Source organism: Erpetoichthys calabaricus, chromosome 7 (assembly GCF_900747795.2).
Source record: "Erpetoichthys calabaricus chromosome 7, fErpCal1.3, whole genome shotgun sequence".
In the NCBI taxonomy this organism is placed as follows: Eukaryota; Metazoa; Chordata; class Cladistia; order Polypteriformes; family Polypteridae; genus Erpetoichthys; species Erpetoichthys calabaricus.
The window spans coordinates 91,389,200-91,414,199 of NC_041400.2; the positions used below are offsets into that span (position 1 = coordinate 91,389,200).

The following is a 25,000-nucleotide window of genomic DNA, read 5'->3' on the forward strand; positions in this document are numbered from 1 at the left end:
AGGGGCGAATATGGTATTGCAAACGGCAGCGTTTCTATAAATTTAAAGTTACGGTTTATACCGTGCCTTGTTTCATATTCTTTTCCTACCTTATCAATTGTGTAATGTGTTTTTTGAACAGGTTTCATTCATGTAAGTGATCACTCCTGCTGCGTTCAGTCACTTCACGTGAGCCACTCTCATGTGTGATGTTGCGATGTCCACGGGTTTATTTAATGTTAGCTAAGACCCGGCAGTTAAAAGTTTCTCGCTACAGCAATTTTAACTCTGTTACAAAGTGATGCAAACTCTCGTTTATACCTCGTGTCTTCTCATTAAACTTGTATGTCGCGAATATGGCATTGCAAACGGCAGCGGGAGCGTTTCTATAAAGTTAAGGTTACGGTTTACACCGTGCTTTTTTATACCTCGTGTCTTCTCATTAAACTTGTATCTCGCGAATATGGTATTGCAAACGGCAGCGGGAGCGTTTCTATTAAGTTAATTTAGACTTACGGTTTACACCGTGCTTTTTTATACCTCGTGTCTTATGAAGATGCTTGTATGCGTCACTCATTCGCTTCTTATTGTTTCACTGCCTTGTCAATTGTGTAATGAATGTTTTCTTCTGCGCTCTTCGGGGCTCCTCCTTCTTTTCTACGTACTGAGTTCACAGTCAGTTCACGTGATTACGTGGGAGGCGTGATGACGCGACACGCAACTCAGTCTCCTACGGCCATCTTGCTGCCTACCATTACAGTATATGGACAAAAAGAGGTTCCAGTTATGACCATTACGCGTATAATTTTGAAATGAAAACTGCCTAACTTTTGTAAGTAAGCTGTAAGGAATGAGCCTGCCAAATTTCAGCCTTCCACCTACACGGGAAGTTGGAGAATTAGTGATGAGTGAGTCAGTCAGTCAGTGAGTGAGTGAGTGAGTCAGTCAGTGAGGGCTTTGCCTTTTATTATTATAGATAATTTCTTATAGGAGCTTGTAAAAAAAATTTAGTGAATATATAGGATTTTCTTTATCAAATATAATCACAGTTTAGTGCTAGCTTGTAGATTGAATTGGTCAATATTGACTATTTGTTAAGCCTGTGGCTGTGACCCTAAAGCCTAACCCTTAAACAGTACCTTAAAGTTTAGATTATTATGATTATATTCTATTTTTTATGCACATTTACTCTCCAAAATTGCCCAACTGGAAATAAACTACTTAAAATTTTAAATTTAAATGTGTTAAAAATTTGCATGTTTAAAAGTCTTATCTTTCATATATTTTTGGATGATTAGTTTTTCATTGATTAGCTGCTGTTAAACTGTCATAAATCATTTTGTGACAGCAGTAATGTCTGTTAATATTATTACTATTTCAAAATATAAATTAGTCAAATTAACATTTGATCACCCGAAAAAGAGCCAAGTATTGTACACAAGGACTTTGGATCTAATTTACTGTATATCTAGAGCATTTCTTGTTAACATTCTGCATTTATTGTGTTTGGAATGTAATTTTTCCTCTGGAAGGTTTCTGAATGTGAGCAGATTTCAATATAACAAACTGTCTGGAAGTTCCTGGATCAAAACTTGATATTCACTGTTTCTTAAAATATTGGTTATTTGTACAGTACATTTGAGGTCTAATTGGTAATTCAATTAAAATATTTCTTGGTACATATTTTAATATATAACTGTGATTAATGAGGAAAGTTCTGTCTGAGTTGTTTGGTATGATTATTTTTACCTGCTGTTTTTTGTTTTATCTGGATACATTTTATGTTAATGATCAATTAGAATTTGCAAAAAACATGTGTTGTGCTTTGTTTCAGTTCCTATTTATGTGTTTTTTTTTTAATTTCCTGTATAAGCTGTCCTCATTTTTAGTTTTAGATCCTTTGGGATCAATAATGCAAGATCTTCATTCAGATGACAATGAAGAAGTATCAGAAGATGAGGATGACAATAATTCTGATATTGAGAGACCAGTACATACACAGATAATGCATAGAAACCGAAGGTCAGTGATTTAGTGAAATTTAATTTTGTTTAGCTTTCTGAGCTAGTATTGTTCTGTCCTTACCCACTAAAAATAGTTACATTTTTAGTGTACTGCTTTTATTGGATATTACTTTGTATAGGGATTGATTTCTGTTTCAGTATCTATACAGAACTTTTGTTTTTGTAAAATTTGTTGTGTGGAATAAATCTGTAATTAATTGTGGGACTGTGATATTTTCCTGAAAGTACTGTTTAATAAGGAGATTTATAGGTCAGTTGTTCAAAAATATTTCATGAATTATTATTGATTTATTTAACATTCTTGAAAGTGATATGATGGTACTTTTCTATATTGTTAATTTTGGTGTTTTCCATTATTAAGCATTATATGATGTAGCTACCTTTTTTTCTGGTTTATATATTTACCTAATTAAAGATATATTTGATTACCTTGGAAGTCAGCATACTGTACATAATTGTAAGTAATTAATGTAAGTAATTGTAATTGTAAGTTAAGTTTATAAATGTAATATATGTTTTTCTTCTAGATAATTTGTTTAGATGAGTTGTGTTATTTGTGTTAAAGTCTGCAGTAAATTTTTTAATCCCCCCTCCACCCCATAAAGAATTCTATGGCCACTTGTGATATTGACTTGGATCTGTGTCTGGGTCTTCTATCAGTTGGCCATGTCTTGAGCATATTGATTTTTAAATATCTCTTTACACCATTGATATTGTACTTTACATCTCAGGCACACAGTCTGATACCAGTAGTATTAAACTTGCTTGGAGAATTTCACATATTCTCTGGGTTCAAAATTAATTTGAATAAAAGTATGCTTTTTTCCAAATAATTTTTAGGGATTTTAGACGAGGCAGGATAATGTTTTGATGATCGTATCAGAACAGTTTAAATATCAAGATATAATTATTACAAGGAAACAGAGATCTCTGTAGACACAATTTTAGTTGTACTTCCAACAAGATATTCTCTACCTTCTACTTAAAACAGGATAATTAATACTGTCAGAATGAATATCCTCATCCCTGCATCAACAAATCCTTCTTTAAGAATTTAAACTCAATTCTAACATAATTTAGACTCTGCAGATATCTAAATCAGAAGGTGGCATGATGCTACCTAATTTTCAGTTCAGTTACTGGGCTGACAATATTTGTAAAGTAAAACATAATAGGCTCACACATTTATTCCTGCTTGTTTTCAATGTTAAATATATCCTATTCTATATTCTGTATTCTCTGCTCTTTGCTCAAATGAACACTATCCATCGTCAATTTATTAGCAAGCTTGTGGTTCATCATTTATTAAAGACATTGAACCAATGTAGAATGGATTTTAAGGAAAATAAGTTCTTTCGTATTGCTCCTGTACATGGTAATCACTCATTTCAGCCATCTTTAACCAATGCAGCATTCAGGCAATGTATGATGCTCAGGATTGTGACATGTAGTGACAATATATTGCATCCTTCAAACAATTAATCTCCTAATTAAAGCTTCCTACAACACATTTTTGTATGCACAAATTAGAAACATTGTTAAAAGCAACCTACAACTTTCACTAGTTTCCATTCCACAGGTGATACTGACTGGTGTGGTTTAAGATTAAAACAGCATCTTTAAGAGTATGTTAAAAAAAAAATCTCCCAAGGAATATAACCCTTACTGAAATCATGGAATGATGAGAAATGTATCTTTTTAATTAAAATCTCAGAAAAGGAAAACTAGAATTCAGCCATTCATAAAATATGACTTGCTAGGTCATTTGTTTTGGGAGTGTCCCATTTTGAGCAAAATTGTTTGTAAATCTCGTTTACCGTTGGTGCTAAAGTCACATCAGAAGCCTATACCTCAGCCTCAGACTTTTTTCTTGATATTCTGCACCCAGAAATTAAAATGACTTAGAGGACCACATTTTGTTTTTGATATTAAATTCTTAAGTCCTGAATTCTGTGGTTTTATAGAACTAAAGGTGTTATTTCTTTGTCTGCCTTCAGTACATCTCATTTGGGTGTTTTAACAAGATATGGATAGCCTTTATGTCTATATGCCTCACTTAATTTGTATGTGTTTTTTTTATTAAGTTTTAAATGTATAAACATTAGTGCTGTTTGATATGGAATAAAACTGAGAAAGCGTTAACATTTCCATAAATTTACCAAAATGTAAAGTTCAGAGATTGAATTTCATGTGTGATAGAGAGGGGGATTTCCATCCAGGGTTGCAACAACTGGGGGTGGGTGGAATTTTATTGACTTTGAAGGATTTCAGTGTAGGGTTTATAAAGAGTGATATCATCATGGACCACCTGATTTATCTTACCATGTGCACATACTAAATTTATTCACTTATAATTTCTGGCCATTAACTGAAAATAAATACTGCCTAAGTACCTTGCCATTAACCCTGAGAACACTCTGGTTCAAAATTTTATGTAAAAACGGTTAACCCTGAATCTTTCTCAGGTTAAGCTGTTTTGAAAAGATATAGAACGTTACACCCAAGTAATGCTTGAGACAGTATTCTGCTGCCATCTTGTGGATGAAATAACATCATTCTGCAAAAAAATCATGAATTTTTCTAAGCATTCTGCATCTATATGGTAACTCCACAGTAGTCATCAGCGAGGTGGTAAATGAAAAAACTATAAAACCAGTGTTAGAACAAACTAAAACTGAACTATTAGTTAAATCAGATGATAATGATGACAATGTGAATTGGTCATCAGACGTTGACATGGATAGTGAAACTGATGCATACAGCACTGTACAACAAAACTACTGTGGTGTGCCTAGCGAATTTGATTTTGTGAAGGTTCAAAGTGGTGCAAATAGATGCGTGGAAAAAAGGATAAATAACTGCAATCATATGGAAGGGCAAGAAAGGCCCCCTAAACACTGTTCATAATGCAGCAGCTAGCAATTTTTGTGTCAGTCATTAATCCTTCCACCAAGGCAGCCCACACAATGGGCTGCATCCATCATGCAGATCAAACACTAACATTTTACTCTTTCATGCATAATTCACAGAAAAAAACAGTCCCAATTGCAACATTGGGCTATGTGTTGGTGACTGTTTCAAAACATGTCACATGAAGAACATGTACTAAATATGCTGTAGACACTAAACATACCTTTTCAACTGTACTTATGTTGATGTTTTTGAGTTTATATGTTTTACTGTTACACATAGTAACATTTCTTGTTGAAAAAATTTACGTTTTTAGCTCCTTTTTCCAGGGGTAAACGTAATGCTAAGGAAGCTAAATCCAGTACTAAAAATGTCAAACATTATGTCATTGCCTCATGAAATAGTAAATACCAAGAGAATTCAGGATATTTTTATTAACACTGACTCTTGAGATTTACTTTTCTGACAGCGCACTTTGTAAATCAGGTTGGCAGCGTTTGCCATTGTGAGATTGTGTCAGTGTATGGAGGAGAAATTAGCTCATTTATAACATTCAGGTTAAGAGTGATACATGCAGGGATGGTTCCCCCTCCATTGATTTCTGCCTCATGCCTAGAGCAGCGAGGATATACACCAGCTCCCAAAGATGCAGAACTTTATAAGTTGCTAGGCAAAGTTTTGGTGGATGGATGGATGGATACACAGCAATGTACAACACAGTCAGGATGAATTTGAAACCACCATTTTTGGGGTCTTTGTACTGCAGATTTCTGTATGAAAAGGTGATTTTTCTTGCCATTATTTCAACTCCCTCATTCAAAAACAGGCACTGCAAGTTAAAGCACCTGCAATTGACAGCTGATTGGTTACATCATAGTACTCTCAAAGTAAGCAGGAATCAGATATTTTAGTGTTTCTGGACCAATTCCATTAACAGATAAAAAAAAAAGTGTTAATGATGAAACCTTTTTTACCTTGAAAGTGCAGTGGGATTTTCTCACTTGATTGAGTTTAAACTATGTGTAATTTTTAAGTAATAGGAGTGATTTCTGCAGTACAACACTGAAAATCAAACCCTGCTTTTAAATATGATTCAGATTTAAAAAAGTGGTAAAATAACTTAGAAGTTACATTTGACTTCAATTTACAAAAAAGAGGAAAATAACTTTTTGTCTTTTTTTTACCTTGTATTGTTTGTAGCAATGCCTGGGAAAAATGTTTAACCACACCTTTTCAATGGAGAAAGATGACACAAATTCCAGAACCAAAATCTGAACAAATTTGTATACCAGCAAACAATATCAAAACATCCATGAAAAAAAATCCCAAATTACTTTTATCAACATTAATCAAATGTCAGTTACTCACAGTGTCCTAAACATTTTTTATATTGTTAAATAAACACATTTCTGGACAGTCCCCTTCTTCACAACAATAATGTGTGGTAAATGCCTGAATAACATGTAGCTTTTAAAGTACAGATATATCTGCCCCATCATTCATTGCTTAGGAGACCTGCCTAATAAAGGCTCATTCACTGCCTGGTTCCAGAAGCAGCATCTTTCCCAGTGAGCCTCTCTCTCCCCATGTTCCTTTGCACTTATCACTCGTTTTTCTTTTGGTTTTGCTTTCTCTCACGGATCACTATAACACCTCACATACCAGAAATTGAGGACCACTGTTCTATACCACAATATTTATTTGGATCACCTGAAGGATTACCAACCCACATTCTATATCGCAGTCTTATTCAATCAAACTGGAAAAATCAAATGCTTTTTTATGATAATCTGTTGAAAACATTTTTAGAATTTAGTAGGAAATTGTTAAAATAATTCTAAAGTAAGCATGCTGGGCCTATGCTTAACATTTTGCTTTTGCAGGCTGTATTACGATATAAACCATTTTATATTGGTCAATTTGCATAACTGCAAATAATCAGGGTTTGAATCCTGAGTGTTTTTTTATTTGTTTACAAAGGAAATGTTTACTTTTACTAATCTTATTGAATTGTTTTCTTTTATAATGTTTTGTTTCCAATTGATTGCTTAATTTGGGGTCATTTCAGTATTTTCTGTATAAAGTTTAATCCAAGAAATGGACTAGAGGAATTAAGGATACTAAGAATACGGTCCTCTAAGTTCTAATTTGTATTTCATCTTATGGTAGATGGTGAACATATTTCACACCACTCTTACTCTCAAACAACAGACAAATACCTCTACCAAGCTTATGCAATGTGTGTAGAAAATTTCTGTAAATATTCTTTCAATATAATTGCTGAATTTGCTTCTTCTACCTATTTATAACTTTTTCCAGCTTTTGATTTAATGTGTATGAATATTTTTTATCCATTCATATAATAAAACTATATAGTGCGTATATCTGACATTTTCGTTTATGAAATAATTCTATACTCTGTGTATGTGTAACCTTTTTATATTTTGCATTTATTATACCATTATTGTTGTTTCAGTTTTTAAGTTAAATGCATTCATGTATTCATGCACCTCCTTATTTGCTTTGTCCAAATCAATGTCTCATAGTATCTCAGCCTACCATTTCAGAAATTGAATCAGAGCAGAAACCCACCACAGTTACATTACTAGTCCATTTTACACACAATTTGATCCATTTCATCCTAATTACTTACCCCTATTGTCCAAAATCTTGCAGGGTCCAACCAGGAAACTGATGAACAAGGAGATGACATGTTACTCAAAAAAGTGATGTAGCAGTAACACTACCTACTGCATTATTTTATTGCTTCTCATTTTATTCATAAATCTATATACTTTTAACAAGGCTTTGTAGTTTTCTGTCTAGTTACAAAGTCAGCTTTTTATAAAAGGCTTGTAACAAGAAAAATGTTTCAGATATGTTGAAATGGTGCAAGATTAGTTACTGAAGTTGTTTTGTTAACAGGGTTAGCTTGAGTGACGGCAGTGATAGTGACAACAGTGCTTCTTCTTCACCACCGCCTCATAGTGAAACACCAGCTTTACTCAAAACAAGCAATAACCAGGTATGCTTAAAACATTAACAAATATAAAAATGTATGTAATTAAATGTACAATATTATTTCTTGGCCATCTTTGACATATCCTTGTATTATTTGAAATCCAGGGCCTTGGTTATCTGACAGATTTATAAAAGGGGCATGTTTATGTCGATTTTCAAACTATGGTCCGGCTATGTGATTTACTTTTACAGAAAATCTGCCTTCTATGTATCCTTCAGTCTCTTATTCTCTGATGTAAAAAATATTCCTTGCAGCTGACTGAAGAATATATCTTACTTCCCATTTCCTTTAACTGTTCATCTCACAAAGTGCAAATTGATTTGTTGGTTAGTTCTTAAATTTCTAGCTGTGCAGTTTAGTTCCATCTTTAATATTAAGGATGACAGAGACCCAAATAATAACTGGTACTGCTTGCCTGACACTGATGGGTCAGTGGGAAAGAAACAGTGGAGTCCCAATATACGTTTAGTCTCAGATATCAACAAAATGTAATAATTTATCATATGGGGAATCTGTATATTTTAATCCAACTGATCCATTTGGAACCAATATGCCTTTACTTCAGAGTAGACTCCCAAAATACTCGAGGGAAAAAAATGGGGTATGTAAAATCTATGAAAAAAGATCATTTCACACACAAAAAGAAGTGCCACAGCGGTTCTTTTCTATTACAGGCATGGCTGGAAATCTTTCATGTCTGTATTTTACAACACCTAAAATTCTTTCAAAGATTACAGGTATCCGAGTGGACTTCTTTTTAGGCTTATAATGTATCTCGTATAATAGTGAGTTGCCAACAGAGTTGTGTTGCTGCATTTGTGGAGTTTGTGGAGTGGGGAGCTCTTACTATATTTTACTCAGAAAATAACTATTGAATAACGATTTCTTTAGCCTAAATCAGTCTTGGTGTTTCTCAGTGCCTCTGTGACTGTTTCAACCCTTTCTAGAGTCATATGTTCAGAAAGGGCAGGTTCCCCTATCACCTTCAGAGGTAAGGCTGAATTTTTGGTGTGCTTGGCAACCTTCCTGATCATATATCATACAATGGTCTTTTGGTTCTGCCTAAAAAGAAGTGCAGTGAGCTGTGAGACATCTAAAATCTTCATCCACTTCTAAAGTGGTTATCCCAGGGTTCCCAACCTCCCAAAGAGGAAGTGTGAATTTACCTTTGTAAGAAAAGTGGATGCAGTTATAGAAACCTTTGGACACAAAACCCAAATCAACTCTGGATTAAGTACCATTTCATTACAGGGGAGTTTGCAATAAATCATTTTCAGATCCTGAATTTAAAAGGGTAATTTGATTATAACTTCAGTTTAGCATTACATTTGATATTGAAACCACATAAAACAGGTACATATAAAAAAAAAAATTACCTATCAGGTGTGAAAAGATCAGACTCAACACACTTAAAAAGGTTTGGGGCAGCCACCCGTATATTATCCCTGGCTGCAACTGGTTGATTTTTTATACAAGTGTCTTGGTTAGTGTCCAGACATGAACTGCCGAAGGTTTGAAAATATGGCAGTTTTAAGTGATTAAACCGGAAATGACGTAGGGGAGGCAGCAGTGACCACCTTCTGACGTTAGTCTAGGCACTGGAACCAGAAGTGACATCTTCAATGTTGAGTCAGACAGGTTTTCCCGTGGCTGTTCTGTAGAGACAACAGGAGAAGGTTTAGTGCACCCCGCCACCCAATGGCCTCACATGGAATTACCTTCGCTTGGTCCATATAATGTCCTCCTACTCACACGTGTGTGACACAGGGTTGGCTATTTTCTTTTCCCATGGCCACTATACCATTGTTTACATAAGTAGTCAACTTTATCTTGATTTGCTTATTCACAAAATGTTTTTTGATATTTGCCTAATGATTGAAGACTATTAGTAAATTCCGTCACATGTCAGTGTTTCACACAACTTGTGTCATAACCTGTAAATGGGTCTGGATGAATTAAATCAATAAAGGGGCTGTAATTAAAATTTTTATGTGTTATCAAAAACATCCTCAAAAAAAGCCAGTTTTGCTTCTTTTACATTCTATTTGATTCCTGATACCTTTCTGATACCTTAAATTATTAAATAATCAGAGGTTTTATAAGGAGAGGATAGAGTATGTATCAACATACAGTATATAGTTAGTCTTATGTCCATGCTGTTAAATCTGTGCAGTATTTCTTATTTTAGACAGAAGTTGTCACAGATATACAAACGCATAAGGATTTTCATGAAGACATCTAAAAAGAACAGATGAAATAATGTAGTAATACTGACTCCAAGGAATACCCTGTCAAACCTGTGGATTAATGAAAGTAGAAAATATAAGATGCTACTCTTTCTCTACTTTCCTGAGAGCCAATTTTGTAAACATTTTGTAAATGTACTCTAACAGAAACTATGGATTACTTGCTACCCTGGAGATTCTGAACCTCTTACTAATTGGATTGCGAAAAGTTAGGTCTTCCAGTCATCCCAAAGTGATGTTGAATTTGTTGATTTAAAAACCCTGAAATTTTACTTTCATTTAGCTCTTATCTTTTTGATAGGGCCCTGTTTACCTCATGTAACAGTACAATATCAATAAACACAGCAGCATGACAGAAGACAAAAAGAGTTAGAATTTTATGGTCTCGGCTACAGGTCATGTTCCATGTGGTCTGTGCACATTTTTAAGATCTGGACCTTTCTAAAATATCTTTTCCATGTTGGCTTTACTGGCTTTAATTGGGTTAACGCAGCAGTACAGACTCAGCACATTTTTAAAGAAAATACTATGACTACATTTTTTTATTCTGCTTTTTCTAGTTAAAAGGAGAGAAGCTGAAAGAGACTCCTTATTTATTTTTCTCTGTATATCTCTCGCAATTTGTTTCATAACTCTCCTGGTCTAGACCACAGACAAAGAAAGTGCTAGGATAGAGGTGTACATTGTGTTGTATTGTGCAACCGTACTGTTGTTTGAGATTTTTATGAGAACTGTGTCCTTGCTTCCTTAGTTTATTAAACAGCATACAACTAATTATACAAAGAAATCAGGAATAACTTCATGGAATTAATTGGTTAATGGGGGTTTGTAGAATGAATGTGTATGTTATGTCTTGACCCATTGAAGTAAATCCATAGTGTCCCCACCATTTAAAGACAAAACTACCTTAATAGTCTAGGTTTGGGTCCTTGTGTGTATTCTGGACCACACGCTAGTTCTTAATGTGAGATTTTGTTTGAGTGTTTGTGTGTGTGGTTTAGGTCAGGGATATTATTTCAATATAGAGAACCAATGGGGGCCCTATGCATATTTAAACCATAGTTAAAAGTCCAGACCATAAACCAAACTGCAACTTGTGGTCTGGACTGAATGTGATTTCTATGCCATGCTTTTGTGTGATCATTGCCATAGTTATAGTTTTAATGTTCCACATGCTTCTTTAAGAAAATCATGAGGCTGAAGCCATAATAGCAATCTGAAATATGAATTTTAAAATTCATTACAATTTAAATGCAGGCTTTATGCAGTTTACACATCTTGTTTAAAATATTAAAAGTAAGATTTTCAACCAAAAATCTTGTGCAGGCTATTGCAATAGCAAAGTAAAAGTAGGTTACTACGTGGAACGTAGTGTTGGTCCCTCCTTCCTTTAACACTAGAATCCCAGAAGCCTACGAAAAAAGTTGTAATGGTGGGCCACCTTAAATTCCTTCCCACCTCTTGATCAGTGCCTGTTTTGCAGCACTGGCAGCAGGCAGCCTTCTATCCCATCCCCCACCGACTCAGCTGAAGTCAGTCGCAAAGTTCTCTCAGCTCGTCTGTTTATCTGGGTGTGAGGTTTCTGGAATTGTATAGGGTAAATAATATATCGTTATTTGGAATTATTTTATTTCATGTGTGTTCCAGTCCTACAACGATCTGGGTAAATGTAGGATGACAAGAAATATGAGGCAAGAAATATAAAACACATAACTAAAACAGAAACTTTTTTCATGTTATAGTAATAATGACAAAATGTTGACTTGAAGTGTGTAATATGTGAAGACTGGAGTCCAAATATCAAACAAACATTTTCACTAAAGGTATAACAATTTAGGCTTTGATTTTTACACACTTACAGCAACATGTAAATTGAAAAAATAAATTATTTTTATTCAGTTATATTCTTGAATAAAGGTGCACTTGTTTTGTTATACCTTTTGTGAAAGTGTTTATCTGGTATTTGGACTTTAGTCTTCACACATTATACACTTTATATCAACATTTTGTCAATTATTACTATTACATGAAAAATGTTTCTGTTTTAGTTATGTGTTCAACATTTCTTGCCTCACATTTCATGTCATCCTACATTTACTCAGATTGTTGTAGGCACAGAGCACACATGAAATAAATTAAAAAAAAACATAAAAATGTGTTCTTATGTCTCGTATTCTGAGTAGACATTTTTGGGGGGGCCCTGCCCTTCCCAGATAATTGAATGATTGATCAGTATTAACATTATGAATACAAATAATGCCTTTTAATAGAGTTGTTGTGTGCCAGTTGACAACAATAATGACTTGGGTGGCTTTCAGCAGTAGTGGGTATCAATATGAATTTATGAGAAACATCAAACCTGCAGGGATGTACACATACTAAATGATGAAGTTGCTTCACAACCCAGAGAAAAATATCTAGGCAAAAGATCCTGTCATCAGAAACAGATAAGGGACTGGTTCAGTTGGGAACAGTCAGTCAATCAACAGCTAAATACAACAGTGGTGTAGTAAGTGGCATGTGGAAATGGACAACTATTTTTTCATGAAACCCATAATATATGAATGCAACTCGATAACTACACATTGCTGTCATCCAGGTGCACACTTTCATGGCAGCAGTATTCTCATCTTTGCATTAACTTTGTTAGGACAAGGCTAAGAAAATCAATTAAAGGTTCCAGAAGCATATCAATAAATTTGTTTTTTCACAGTGCCCCTTCCATCCAGATCTTATGCCAGGAAAATATCTATGGCTTGAGATTCAATAAGATATTTGGAGAACACATGTACCACCAGTTAATTTACCAAAAATTTGGAGGATGTTAAACTGGCATTGAACTAGAAACAAGTGTAGAAATCGAGTAATGCAGTTGTAGTTCTAATTCTTGCTGCACTGTTTCGAGTTTACTGAGGAGTGTAAATTTTTACAGTAGTCGATTGTTTTTGATATAAATAAGTGAACTTATAGTTCTTATCCTGCATACTGATAAGCTGTCTTAATTTTGAAATATTTCTATGCAAGTAAATTTTGATGTTTAAAATTGTTTAAAATGTATGGGACTAAATTGAATGTAGTCAAACTTAAGTTAAATCACCTTTAATGTTACATTTTTAGTATTGCTCTACTAAATGTAAAGTACCACCCACTAAAATGTTTTTATCCAGAATTTAATGGCAGGTTATTTTTATCCATTCACCATTTTCATGTCAATGGAGAATTCAGATGATAACTTTACAGAAAGGCATGAATTGTTTTATTTATAAATACAGTTAAGCTTCATCACTATATGAATGAGTTAATATTATGATTCCAAGTTACATATATTTAAAATGCTTTATAAGTATAAAATATCCAGCACTTAAGAGTGCCTAACAGCCTAAGAACATGTCAAAATTCTAATGTACGAAAAAGAATCAGAGTTTAAATTTTGTGAAAGTATGATTATGATATATATCAAAACATTTGCTTCTTAAATTATATGATTATGATATATATCATAACATTTGCTTCTTAAATTATACAAGTAATGTTATTTCTAAATATATTATGAAATTTTAATTATTTAAATCTCAAAACTTTTTTTTATTATAGATTTTAGAAGTTAAAAGTCCAATAAAACAAAAGAAACCTGAAAAAACAGTTAAGAATGGTGACTGTGAAAAGGTATGTTTGTTTATTAGAAGTTTTAGTCCTTTAAACAGATAGAAAGGACAAACAATGGCATCTTTAACCTGAGCTCAGATTTAGAGTTATTGTCATATTTTATCTTAATGATAAAAAATAAGTTAAGTTAGACCCTCTGTTTTAAAACCCAAAAATCACAGAATAAGTACAATACACAGTGTCCCCATATGATAGTGCAACCTAATCTTTAATTGTCCTCTCTGAATAATTTTTAATCCATGAATAATACTTTTTTAGAATAATGAAATTAATATTAAACTTTATTATCTTGAATTGATACTGGCACAGTGGCTTTGTGCATAGTTTATATCCCTTGTCCAGTCGTTTTGTATGATGTTTCGCTGTTCTCCACATGTCTTCTTAGTTTTTTTTTTCTTCCAACATCCATAAAGATTTGCTTGTCAGTGGCAATTCCAAAGTGGGCCCTATAATGGAGTGGTACCCGGTCCAAGGTCATTTACTGCCTTCCACGTTGTGCTGCCAGAATAAAATCTAGTCTGCAAACTGGATTAAGTATTTTAAAGGAATATTTCGCATGTTAAATAAATAATTAAAATGGGGAGGACTCCAAAAAAGTAAATTGTTGTGACTTTTTGCTTGGTAGTTATGCATTTTATTTTACCTCTTTGTTCCAGTTAAACTTACCAGACTTCCTTTTAATGAATATTACCTGTATGTGTGTGTATAGTGTTTTATTTATTTAAAGAAAATGCACTATACAAAATTATTTTTCTGTACTGTACTTTAATGTTTTTTCCCAGTTTTTTTTTTCCAAACATATTAAGAGTCAAAACACTTACAAACTCCTACAGATAACAAATTGCTATCTCATGAGTTCACTAGAACAAAACAGCATAATTTACATGTTATTACAGAGTCAGAAATGTATAGTACATCAATTTGAAAACTGTTTATACATGAGAAATTGGATTATTTACTGAATGCAAGGCAAGTTTGGTTGCTACATGATACGTACTGTGCAACTGTTAAGACACAGTGGTATAGTAGTAATATGGGGGGGTGAGGCAGTAGCTATGATTACATGGAATATAATAATAATTGTTCAAATAACTAATTTAGAAATGAATACCTTCATATAAATATTGTAACGATTAAAGAGTACTGACATTAAAGACAATTGGAATTGCATTTTAGTTGAAATAATAGTTCTAGTTTCATCATCCATTTATAATTATTAAGTTAATTTAATCCAGTTGAGAAATGCATGGGCTGGTAACCAACTTGGAAGTGTTTATTCTAGTACTTTGTATAATTCATTCAAGAGTACAGTAATCCCTCCTCCATCGCGGGGGTTGCGTTCCAGAGCCACCCGCGAAATAGGAAAATCCGCGAAGTAGAAACCATATGTTTATATGGTTATTTTTAGAATGTCATGCTTGGGTCACAGATTTGCGCAGAAACACAGGAGGTTGTAGAGAGACAGGAACGTTATTCAAACACTGCAAACAAACATTTGTCTCTTTTTCAAAAGTTTAAACTGTGCTCCATGACAAGACAGAGATGACAGTTCTGTCTCACAATTAAAAGAATGCAAACATATCTTCCTTTTCAAAGGAGTGCAAAGCAAGCAGTCAAAAAAAAAAATCAATAGGACTTTTTGGCTTTTAAGTATGCGAAGCACCGCCGGTACAAAGCTGTTGAAGGCGGCAGCTCACACCCCCTCTGTCAGGAGCAGGAAGAGAGAGGAAGAGAGAGAGAGAGAGAGATAGAGACAGATAAAAAAAATCAATACGTGCCCTTTGAGCTTTTAAGTATGCGAAGCTCCGTGCGGCATGTCCTTCAGGAAGCAGCTGCACACAGCCCCCCTGCTCACACCCCCCTACGTCAGCGCAAGAGAGAGAGAGAGAGAAAGTAAGCTGGATAGCTTCTCAGCCATCTGCCAATAGCGTCCCTTGTATGAAATCAACTGGGCAAACCAACTGAGGAAGCATGTACCAGAAATTAAAAGATCTATTGTCCGCAGAAACCCGCGAAGCAGCGAAAAATCCGCGATATATATTTAAATATGCTTACATATAAAATCCGCGATGGAGTGAAGCCGCGAAAGGCGAAGCGCGATATAGCGAGGGATCACTGTATACTTGTTCAGAGTGGTGTGTGTTCTGAAACAGAAAGTTGTTAATATCATCTGATACCTCTATTGTTTGTTTGACGCAGTCTTTTGTTTGAGTTTGCTGAGGATATTTGTTGCGGTGCTACCGAAAAAAAAAAAAACAAAATATGTAGCATAGTCACACTCTATCATTTTAATATTCTGTTATGTAAATTAAAAAATTACCTCTTTGGGACTTTAGTTTACTGCAGTCAAGATTGGGTTGGTATTTACTTAATTTTTGTTTTAATGGGCGCTGTTAACTGGTGTTCTAGTAATAATAAAACTAGCTGTGCTACCTCACTAAGATGAGTTCAAATCTAAGTAGTCAATGTAGACCTTAGCGTTAATATTTGCAATGCACAGTGCATTGTATATATCTCTGTTGTATACCATTTGATATGGGACTCATAAAAGCAGTGTTAATGTGTGTGATGTGCTATCTATTTGAATGACAAAGACATAGAAACTAGATGGACACACAGACACTTATTCTTTTATTTAGGTGGATTATGACATTTTTGTTACATCCACCTATTTGCTGATGCGAGCTTATTCCATTGAAGTTCAGACAACATAAAGTTGTAAGCTTTGGTCACAAGACAGAAAGCTAGAAACCAACTAGTATGTGTATGCTGCATTTAGGGAAGCTTAATCTTGAATATTTTCAAGGTCCTGGTAAAGCGCTTACAGTATTATTACAAAAAATGCCAGGACCTTGAGATGTGACACATCATCAAAAATAAACCAATATTTAAATGTTTGTACACTGTTAGTGTAAATATTTAAAAAGTCACAATTTTTGCAGGGTCACAACTCTTGTCAAATTTACACCCCTCAACTAAGGAAAAGTAGTAGTTGATTTATTATTTGTACATTATATTCTGTAAATAGGCATTATTTTATATTCTATTTGACTTAATGAAAGTCACTGAAAATCACCAAGCAGACAGTGAGATGCAGTATGAAGAGTCTTTAAATAAGTACAGAGCATCTATCAATTATTTAACCAATTGTAAAATTGGTAACTGACATTGTAAGATGGGTCTCTGCCTTGCATGCCCATTGCATGCATTCATGTCTGCCCTCCATAAGATATAAATGAAAAAAATCATAGTTTTTTGTAGAGGTAGTATTGCATTTACACACCCACTCCATTTATTCATTTTTAAATTATTTGACTGTAGGAGACAAAGGCCTTCTCTGGCAGCATGAAACACAAGTCAGAAAACAGCTTTGGACAAGATATTGTTCCTGTAATCTGTCATCATCCTGTGCAATTTTCTTATGAGTGCACCACGCCAAGTGAAATGTAGTTTGGGTCAGCTGATAACTATGATCTGCTATATTATCATTCTTACTTGCAGAGAGATTGAGTCTGGCCTGGTACAAGATAGAAAAAGACAAGTCTATATGCTACGGACTCAGTTTGCATTTGTGTCTATTTCAAAGCAGGTTAATATAGAAATTGATTTTTCAGTCAGGAGTCACACTTGTATCATTAGTAACAAATATATCAATATTACAGTGACCTTCATTGGTTTCTACAAACATGTGTTACCAGTTCAATCAAGATTAAACTTTGCAGATGACACTAAAATTGGAGGGATGGCAGACGCTCAGTAGGCAGCAAAAACAATTCAAAAAGATAGCCTTTAGAACTGAGAGAACACCTGGAAAATGCAGTTTAATATAGAAAAGTGGAAAGTGCTACACGTGAGCAAAAAGAACATCAATTATAAATACAAGATGGAAGACACTGTCATTCAGGAACCAACCTCTGAAAAGGATTTACAGTTATATGTTGACACTAGGGGGCTCTGCCCCGTGCTCGCTTCGCTCGCCATCCCCCTTGTGGGCCCTACGTGCTAGTCATTTCCCGGATCTGCTGCTTGCGACGAATCGTGCTGTGCTTTTGGATAAACACGAATATCAACTCTGTCTTTGATATCTCCGTCTTTCAAAACTATCATCGCTGACAATTTGTCACATGTTGGATTATTATATATGCAATCATGATCTTTCGGATTCATATAGCAATTCAAGAAAACTTCTTTTGTCTGTGTTTTTCAGATAAATTTCGTGTAAGTGCCATACTTTTGGACGTATGGATTTGTATCCATTATTGGCTGTAGAATTTCTAATACATCTGATCATTTAACTCTTTCGATTCTATGTTGCATTGCTTCTCCGTGATCATAAATATAAACCTGACGGAACTGTGGTTTCTTTGAAATTAAACTTGTAGTAGCCCTGTCATAACACCTATGTCCCTATATTCGATCTCTTTTCGCTGTTTCGTTATTATTCACCGAGTAATAATTTGCATTTTTTAACGCTTATGCAATCTTTACTAACACTTTTTTGAGACTTTCGAATTTTAGTACTTTCATAATCTCTAACCTGCTCTGCATGTGTATCACACTAACGTTTTTGAACGTCTTTACGACGTTCTATTTTGTCTTCTACTCTTTGTCTTTTCTTCTTCTACTCTTTTTCTTTTATTTCCACCCCCACTTAGACCTGTTAGGTTTTCAATTCATCTCTTGGAACAAAGTCTCGTCTTGCGGGACATGAAATTATCTCTCCAAAAATGTCTCTTCTCGTCTGTCTGAAAAAGTCTTGTCTTTTCCCAAGATTTTGTTATACAATAGAGAGACAACAATTTCATCGACCAAGTAATGTAGAGAAGCAGTTAAAAAGGCAAATAAAATGTTAGTTATATCACAAAAACTGGTGAATTTATGTCAAAAGACATTATGCTCAAGCTATATAATGCACTAGTAAGACCACATCTGGAGTACTGTTTGTAGTTTTAGAAGAAAGACACAGTAGCTGTGCAGAGGAGAGCAACCAAGTGCAAACCAGGACTTAAGGATATATCCTACTCTGACAGACCCAGATTTAAACCTGTTTAATCTCGAGCAGAGCAGACTGTGTGGGGACCTAATCCAGGTATTTAAAATCCTCAAAGGTATTGATAAGGTAGATCCAGCAACAATCTTTTGTCTCAGGGGTGAATCACATACTCGAGGAGATCAGTGGAAATTAGGGAGAAGTGCATTTAAAACTGAAGTCATGAAACACTACTTTGCACCAAGAGTTGTGGGAAAAATTTGGATGAGATAACTGGGACAGATTAGTTATTAGCTAAACAAATGGGCTTGATGGACTGAATGGTTTCCTCTTGTTTGTCAAATTCCTTATGTTCTAAAATGTGTCTGTCACACCCCAACTGTTACAGTTTGGATACTCCACTATTTTACTTTAATTTCATATCCCGGATATAAACATTTTCAAACCATTGTAGCTTAAAGTTATTGTGTTGATCAGCTGCAGAAACATGGTTTGCTTTGCCTTATTCTACTCCAGCTTTTCCGATTTGCACCATAGCTTGTTTTATACTGGTGGCTGTTTACGTGAGAACACCACCAAAGCAAATACTTCTAATGGAAAGACTTAAACATATCCTTTTTCTCAGGAAAATAGTGTTGTATTTAATTTTAGTACATGTTGTTGGCTTTGTTTTAATGCCATAAATATGCCTAAGAAGTTCAGAAGAAATGTATTCTAAAATGGATATATTTTCTGTTTTGAAGTACAGGGGGTCCTCTGGTTATGGCACAGTTCCGTTCCTACAACAGTGATGAAACCTGAATTTTGGTGTAAGTCGAAACACACCCTAGCCTAACACATTTGTAAAATCATAATCTAGAACATAAAGACACAACTAAGCCACAGAAAAAAGAAAAGGACATAAATATACTCTACTGTACACTGTACTGTAGTAACAGAAAAAATGACAAAAAATGAGTGTAAAAAAAAAAAAAAATTCCTTACCTTTATACCTTCTGATCTCTTTACAATGTCTAATTTCACTTCCATCGTGATGGCTTTCCTCTTCTTCGAAGCACTACCATCTGAAGACTCAGACTTTCGTTTAGGAGCCATGATAAGGGCCAAAAAGTCGCCAAACAAAGCAACACAAACAGAACACTTGTGCTGCGCACAACCAAACTAGTTTGCCAACTCCCTCACTCATACACCGCGTTACTGCGTATTCTTCCGCTGCGCGCAACCAAACGTTTCCCCACGTAGTCTATAAGTACGACGCTAACGGTGTAAGCCGAAACACTCATGTCTCAATTTTATAAAGTTTTTATGGGAGTGAGCGTTGTAAAGTCGAAACATTGTATGTCGAGACATCATAACCCAAGGACCCCCTGTATACTGTATGTATTCAGTCATATATATATATATATATTTTTCATTTTTACAAATAGTGCTTTACCTAAGAACATGTTTGCCATGAATAACAAATGCATGGAACTTTCTAACTGTCGAAAGGAGTGATTTTCGAAATGTGGAACAACCTTCCATACTGTTTTTGTCAACTCAAAATAGTAGTGTTTGGAATTTTGATGATTTTTGGGTCCACTTAGTCTTGTAAACAGATGTTCTCCAACGAGAATGATATAAAATGCAAGCTAAGAAGTCTGCTTAATGATGAAATATTGGAATCATGTTTTAAAATTGAAGACTTCAGCTACTCACCGAAGATGAAGCAACTCTGTGCAAATGCAGTGTCAGAAGTCTAATTAAATTGTTTTTCTTTATTTTCTATAAGTACTTGAAATTTTTTTGTGTGTGTGTTAAATGCATATATACCCATATTACGTTTAAAAATTTTATCTCAAACCTCCTTCTCTACCCATTGTGGCTCTTTGTAAATCTTGGTTCAAACATTTAGGATAAAATGGCTTTTTGCTTTGAAAAGGTTGCTCTAGGGAAATCTTTGTGTCATATTTTAATAACACCTTTACAACTGTAATAGTTTTTGTCTACCTTTACATCAGATTATTGTCTAGTGATGATAATACATTTGCATATTTCAGTGTGACCTTTTGTACTATATTCAAGAGTATTTATTATACTTTGTACACCTGATCGTTGTGCGTTCCAAGATACATTAGTGGTTTCTTTCTCTTTCTGATAGCAGATTTTTGAATTTTCTCTCCCATTATATTTGACTGCCCTGTTTTTTTTTTCGTTAAGTATCCAAATTAATTGCTATTCTGAAATGTTAGGTTAACAACCATATCCATAAATCTCATAATGTCTGGATCAATGCATGTTTGAAACACTATGATTAAAGAAAATTTGGGTTTAAAATAAAAAATATGGAGATGTCCTTAAGAGTTGGACATTAAAATGGCAACAAAAGTCCAAAAATGTCATTGTGTTTTTTGTTGCCTCAAATTCACCTTTACATCTCAGATATAGATTATAGATATAGCAAAAATAGTTTTGTTTTTACTGCCCCATTACATACTGAAAGTTTTGTGCATATAGCTACAGTAAAGCTTGCAGAATTCTGAATGATGCTCATGTTAATAGTTATCAAATTATATGTTTAATTTATCGATGTTTTACACCTTTCCTAAAAAGATATTATAAATGAAAAATGCTTAAAAACTTTGAATCATGGAAATTGCATTTTGAAAGCTATGTATGGGCTTAGTTAAGTGTTATTTACATTTTGTTTCAAATTTCTTCCAGGGTATTTCAGGTTATTACCAGAAGATTAACAACTCAATTTGCACTGCTGAAGATATTACCAAACAAAATCAGGTAAGAATACAAAAGCAGTCAAAATGTATCCAGTGCAAAAGTACAAAATTAATTTGTTGTAATGTATATTATCCTATACATGAAGTCATTAATTCAGGTCGACCTAGATTATTAAAACCAATGCACTGATACATTATGTCCCAGAGGTTCTCAATTGGTTTCATGTCTGGGGAAAGTACAGGCCAGACAATTGCATCAATGCCTTCATCCTCCAGGAATTGGCCACATGAGGCTGGGAATTTTCTTGCATGGTGTTGGGCTGTGAGCACAGGTAGCACTATAGAGCAGGGATTCTTAACTTGAGGTCCGTGGGTTTCAGGGGGCCTGTGGAGGTCAGTTAAAAATTAACATTTATATTCACTATACAGCCCAGTACTGTTGTTTTAGAGTAGATGTAGTAGCAGTAGTAGTAATGGTAGTAGAAAACTTAGTAGTAGTAAATCTGTTCTACTTTGCAAAAGAGTATATTATATTTCATAATTATAATTAGTGGCCATTATTTTTTGCATAAAAGAGGAGTGTTTTTTTTGATTGGTTACTTTAAAGTTTAATATTACTTTGTGTGTGTCATATATGTATGAGACAATCAAATCTCGATAAATAAAGTACATTATATTCATTGCATGCAAAGTTTATGTGAATATTCCTAGGGAAGGGGTCCATAGCTTTCATCAGATTCTTAAAGGGGTCTGTGACTCAAAAAAGGTTAAGAATCACTGCACTAGAGGATGTCAGGCCCTCATTTGCCACACTCTTGGAGTTTTTTTCTGATAGTTTGGTCCAAAACATGCACACTTATAGCCAGCTGGAGGTCATTTTGTTGGGCTCTTTCAATTCTCCACCTTTTTCTCTTCGAACAAAGGAGCAGATACCAGTCCTACTGCTAGGTTGATGCTCTTCTATGACCCAATCCAGCATTCCTCATGTAACAGTCCATCTCCTGGTATCTCTTCCATGCTCCTGAGACTGCTGGGAGACGCAACAATCCTTCTTGTGTCAGCCCATATGGTTGTGCCATCTTGAAGGAGTTGGACTACCTGTGCAACAGGTATTGCCACATGCTACCAACAGTGACAAGGACACTAGCAAAACACGAAACTAGAGAAGAATCAGTCAGGGAGGATAAGGAGAGAGCAGTTGTCTGTGGCTATCACCTGCAAAACCATTCCCTTTTTACGGGGTGTCTTGCTGTAGCCTCTCCAGTGCACTTCTTGTCTCTTTCATTTGCATCAAAGCAGGTGAAGTTGATTCAATCACTTATTCTTTCTAACTGTACATATTGATATCCCTGAAGCTGAATGACTTGATGTTAGACTGTAATGTGTTCCCTTAATTTTTTTTTTATCAGTGTGTATACACACATACACACACTGGGTGTGCAAATAGATAGATTGGACATCTTTTCAGGAGCTTTTTTTTTTAAAGAATTCATTGTTCCTCATCAATCTATTTGGTTTGGTGATATTATTACATTTATATGTCTGTAAAAATATATTTTTCCCATCTGTTCATTTTTGATTATTCCAATGGTTTCACTTTCTGTTCTGGAAGGTCCTTGTCATACTGGTTTTCATTCCAGTCAGTTTCATATTTAGAAAGCATTTTTTCCATTTACTGTTGAAAAATTCAGTAGATATGCTGTTTTTGATCACAGGAGCAGATTAGTAGCCCCAAGCTGCTAAAAAGACGAAATAATAAACACACTCAAATGCTTTAAAAACTGTGACAGCAACAAACCCATTGGGAATTTCTCAGAATTCTAGCTGACAAAAGGGAAAAACTAATTAATAACAAGTATTGTGCTCTAATTAAAAATTAAGAAATTTGATTGAACAAATCCCTGTAGTCACATGGGGCACTCTGAGACTAAGATTAAGCTACTGCACAATACCATGTAAAAAAACCTATGGCTTATAGTATCTCTTTATAGGAATATCTAGATGAGTTGGTGGATCTTCACAGAAGATTGATGGCACTGAGAGAGAGACACATACTTCAGCAGGTATGATCCGTCTTTAATTAAGCCTATTTTTTTTTTGCAATCATGTCCTTGTTATTTTAAGTTGTACAGAATGATTTGAAAAATGGTTAAAATCGGGGGGGTGTTTATGGTTTGTTTCCTTGGAATTAAACATGTCTTGTTCATGTTCAGTTGTCATTAGAGCACTTGTTAATGAATATTAGAAACTGCTGCAATACATGCTTTTTTTCAGTTGCTAGCATGTTTAACCGAGTAAAGGATTTAAAAATATAAAAGAATAACTGGATTTTGTAGTTATTACAGTGATGTATATTTTTTGTGGAAATATATGTTTACTGTGATGATTACAATTAAATATGAGGGATGCTCAAGAAAAATTTCATAAAAAGGAAACTGTATCACTACCCTGCTGGTGCTAAATATGAAAAAGGAATGTATTTACTTTGAATTTTAATTGTTTGAATTACTTCTTATCACTGTATGGTGGTAAGAAAAAGCTTCTTTTCCTTTTGCTGCTGCTTGTGTATATGTTTAATAGATGTTAGATTTCTGGTTTTGCTTGACACCACTATATGATTATAATTCAATACTTATGGTATTATTTGACACCCCAATCAGATATTTTTAAGGTGACATACTCACCTTGCTCAGTGGTAACTCTTAAAATTAACAGGCGATACATCTTTTTTTAAGAGTTGAGTGACTATAAACATGATAATCTAAAACAAAAGTTACATTTTTAGTTCCCCACAATAAACATTAATATTTCTAGAGTTAAAAGTGATCTTTGTCAGTCTGCTAAGATTATAGTTTCATACACATAGAAAAGTAAACAAAAAACTTTGAAAGTATAAGCTTTATTTTTTGTTGTGGATGCATTTTAAAGTGTCTCTTTCTGTTCCAGCTTTGTTTATAAAAGACAGTGGACATCGGGCAGTTCACCGGAAGACTCTTGTGAGTCATTTTAAAAACACTGTCTTCTCTTCTATGTTATATAAGAAAGCTGCAATAAAAATGCATCTTCATTCCCTCTTTAAACACTAAATGGACACAGATGGTGATCCACAGTGATCATACATTTAAAAAAAAATGTTTAACAATTTAAAGATTTATTTCTATTTGTATATGCTAAACCATAACAATTTTATTATTTTTAAATTTATATGAAATGCGCCATTATATTTGAATATTCTGATAAATTTCTCTTTTAGCTTTTGTCAAATTACATACAATTTGTAGGTCCATCTTATCAGCTGGCAGAAGAGAGAAGTCAAAGCTAAGTATGCTTAGAATAGGTTAGTTTACTTTACATACCATGTTTGAAATTGCAAAGTTTCATCCAGTTTCCATTTCATACCTCTTATTATAAATGCTAAAACCTACAACAGCTTTGAACTTATTAGGCAT

At 34.2% G+C, this 25,000-nt stretch overlaps 1 protein-coding gene across 4 annotated transcripts in view; it reads left to right on the top strand.

Annotated features, from left to right (window-relative positions):
• mllt3 (MLLT3 super elongation complex subunit) overlaps positions 1 to 25,000 on the top strand; it is a 400,950-nt gene that overhangs the window by 317,512 nt on the left and 58,438 nt on the right. For 2 of the 4 annotated variants that reach the window (XM_051930090.1, XM_051930093.1), the window contains 5 exons: positions 1,869 to 2,001; positions 7,839 to 7,938; positions 13,776 to 13,847; positions 21,541 to 21,612; positions 23,543 to 23,614. In XM_051930090.1, the coding sequence (XP_051786050.1) occupies positions 1,869 to 2,001; positions 7,839 to 7,938; positions 13,776 to 13,847; positions 21,541 to 21,612; positions 23,543 to 23,614 (449 nt within the window). Of the gene's footprint in view, positions 1 to 1,868; positions 2,002 to 7,838; positions 7,939 to 13,775; positions 13,848 to 21,540; positions 21,613 to 23,542; positions 23,615 to 24,497; positions 24,548 to 25,000 lie in introns of all 4 variants that reach the window. The other 2 variants (XM_051930092.1, XM_051930091.1) reach the window with 2 other exon arrangements.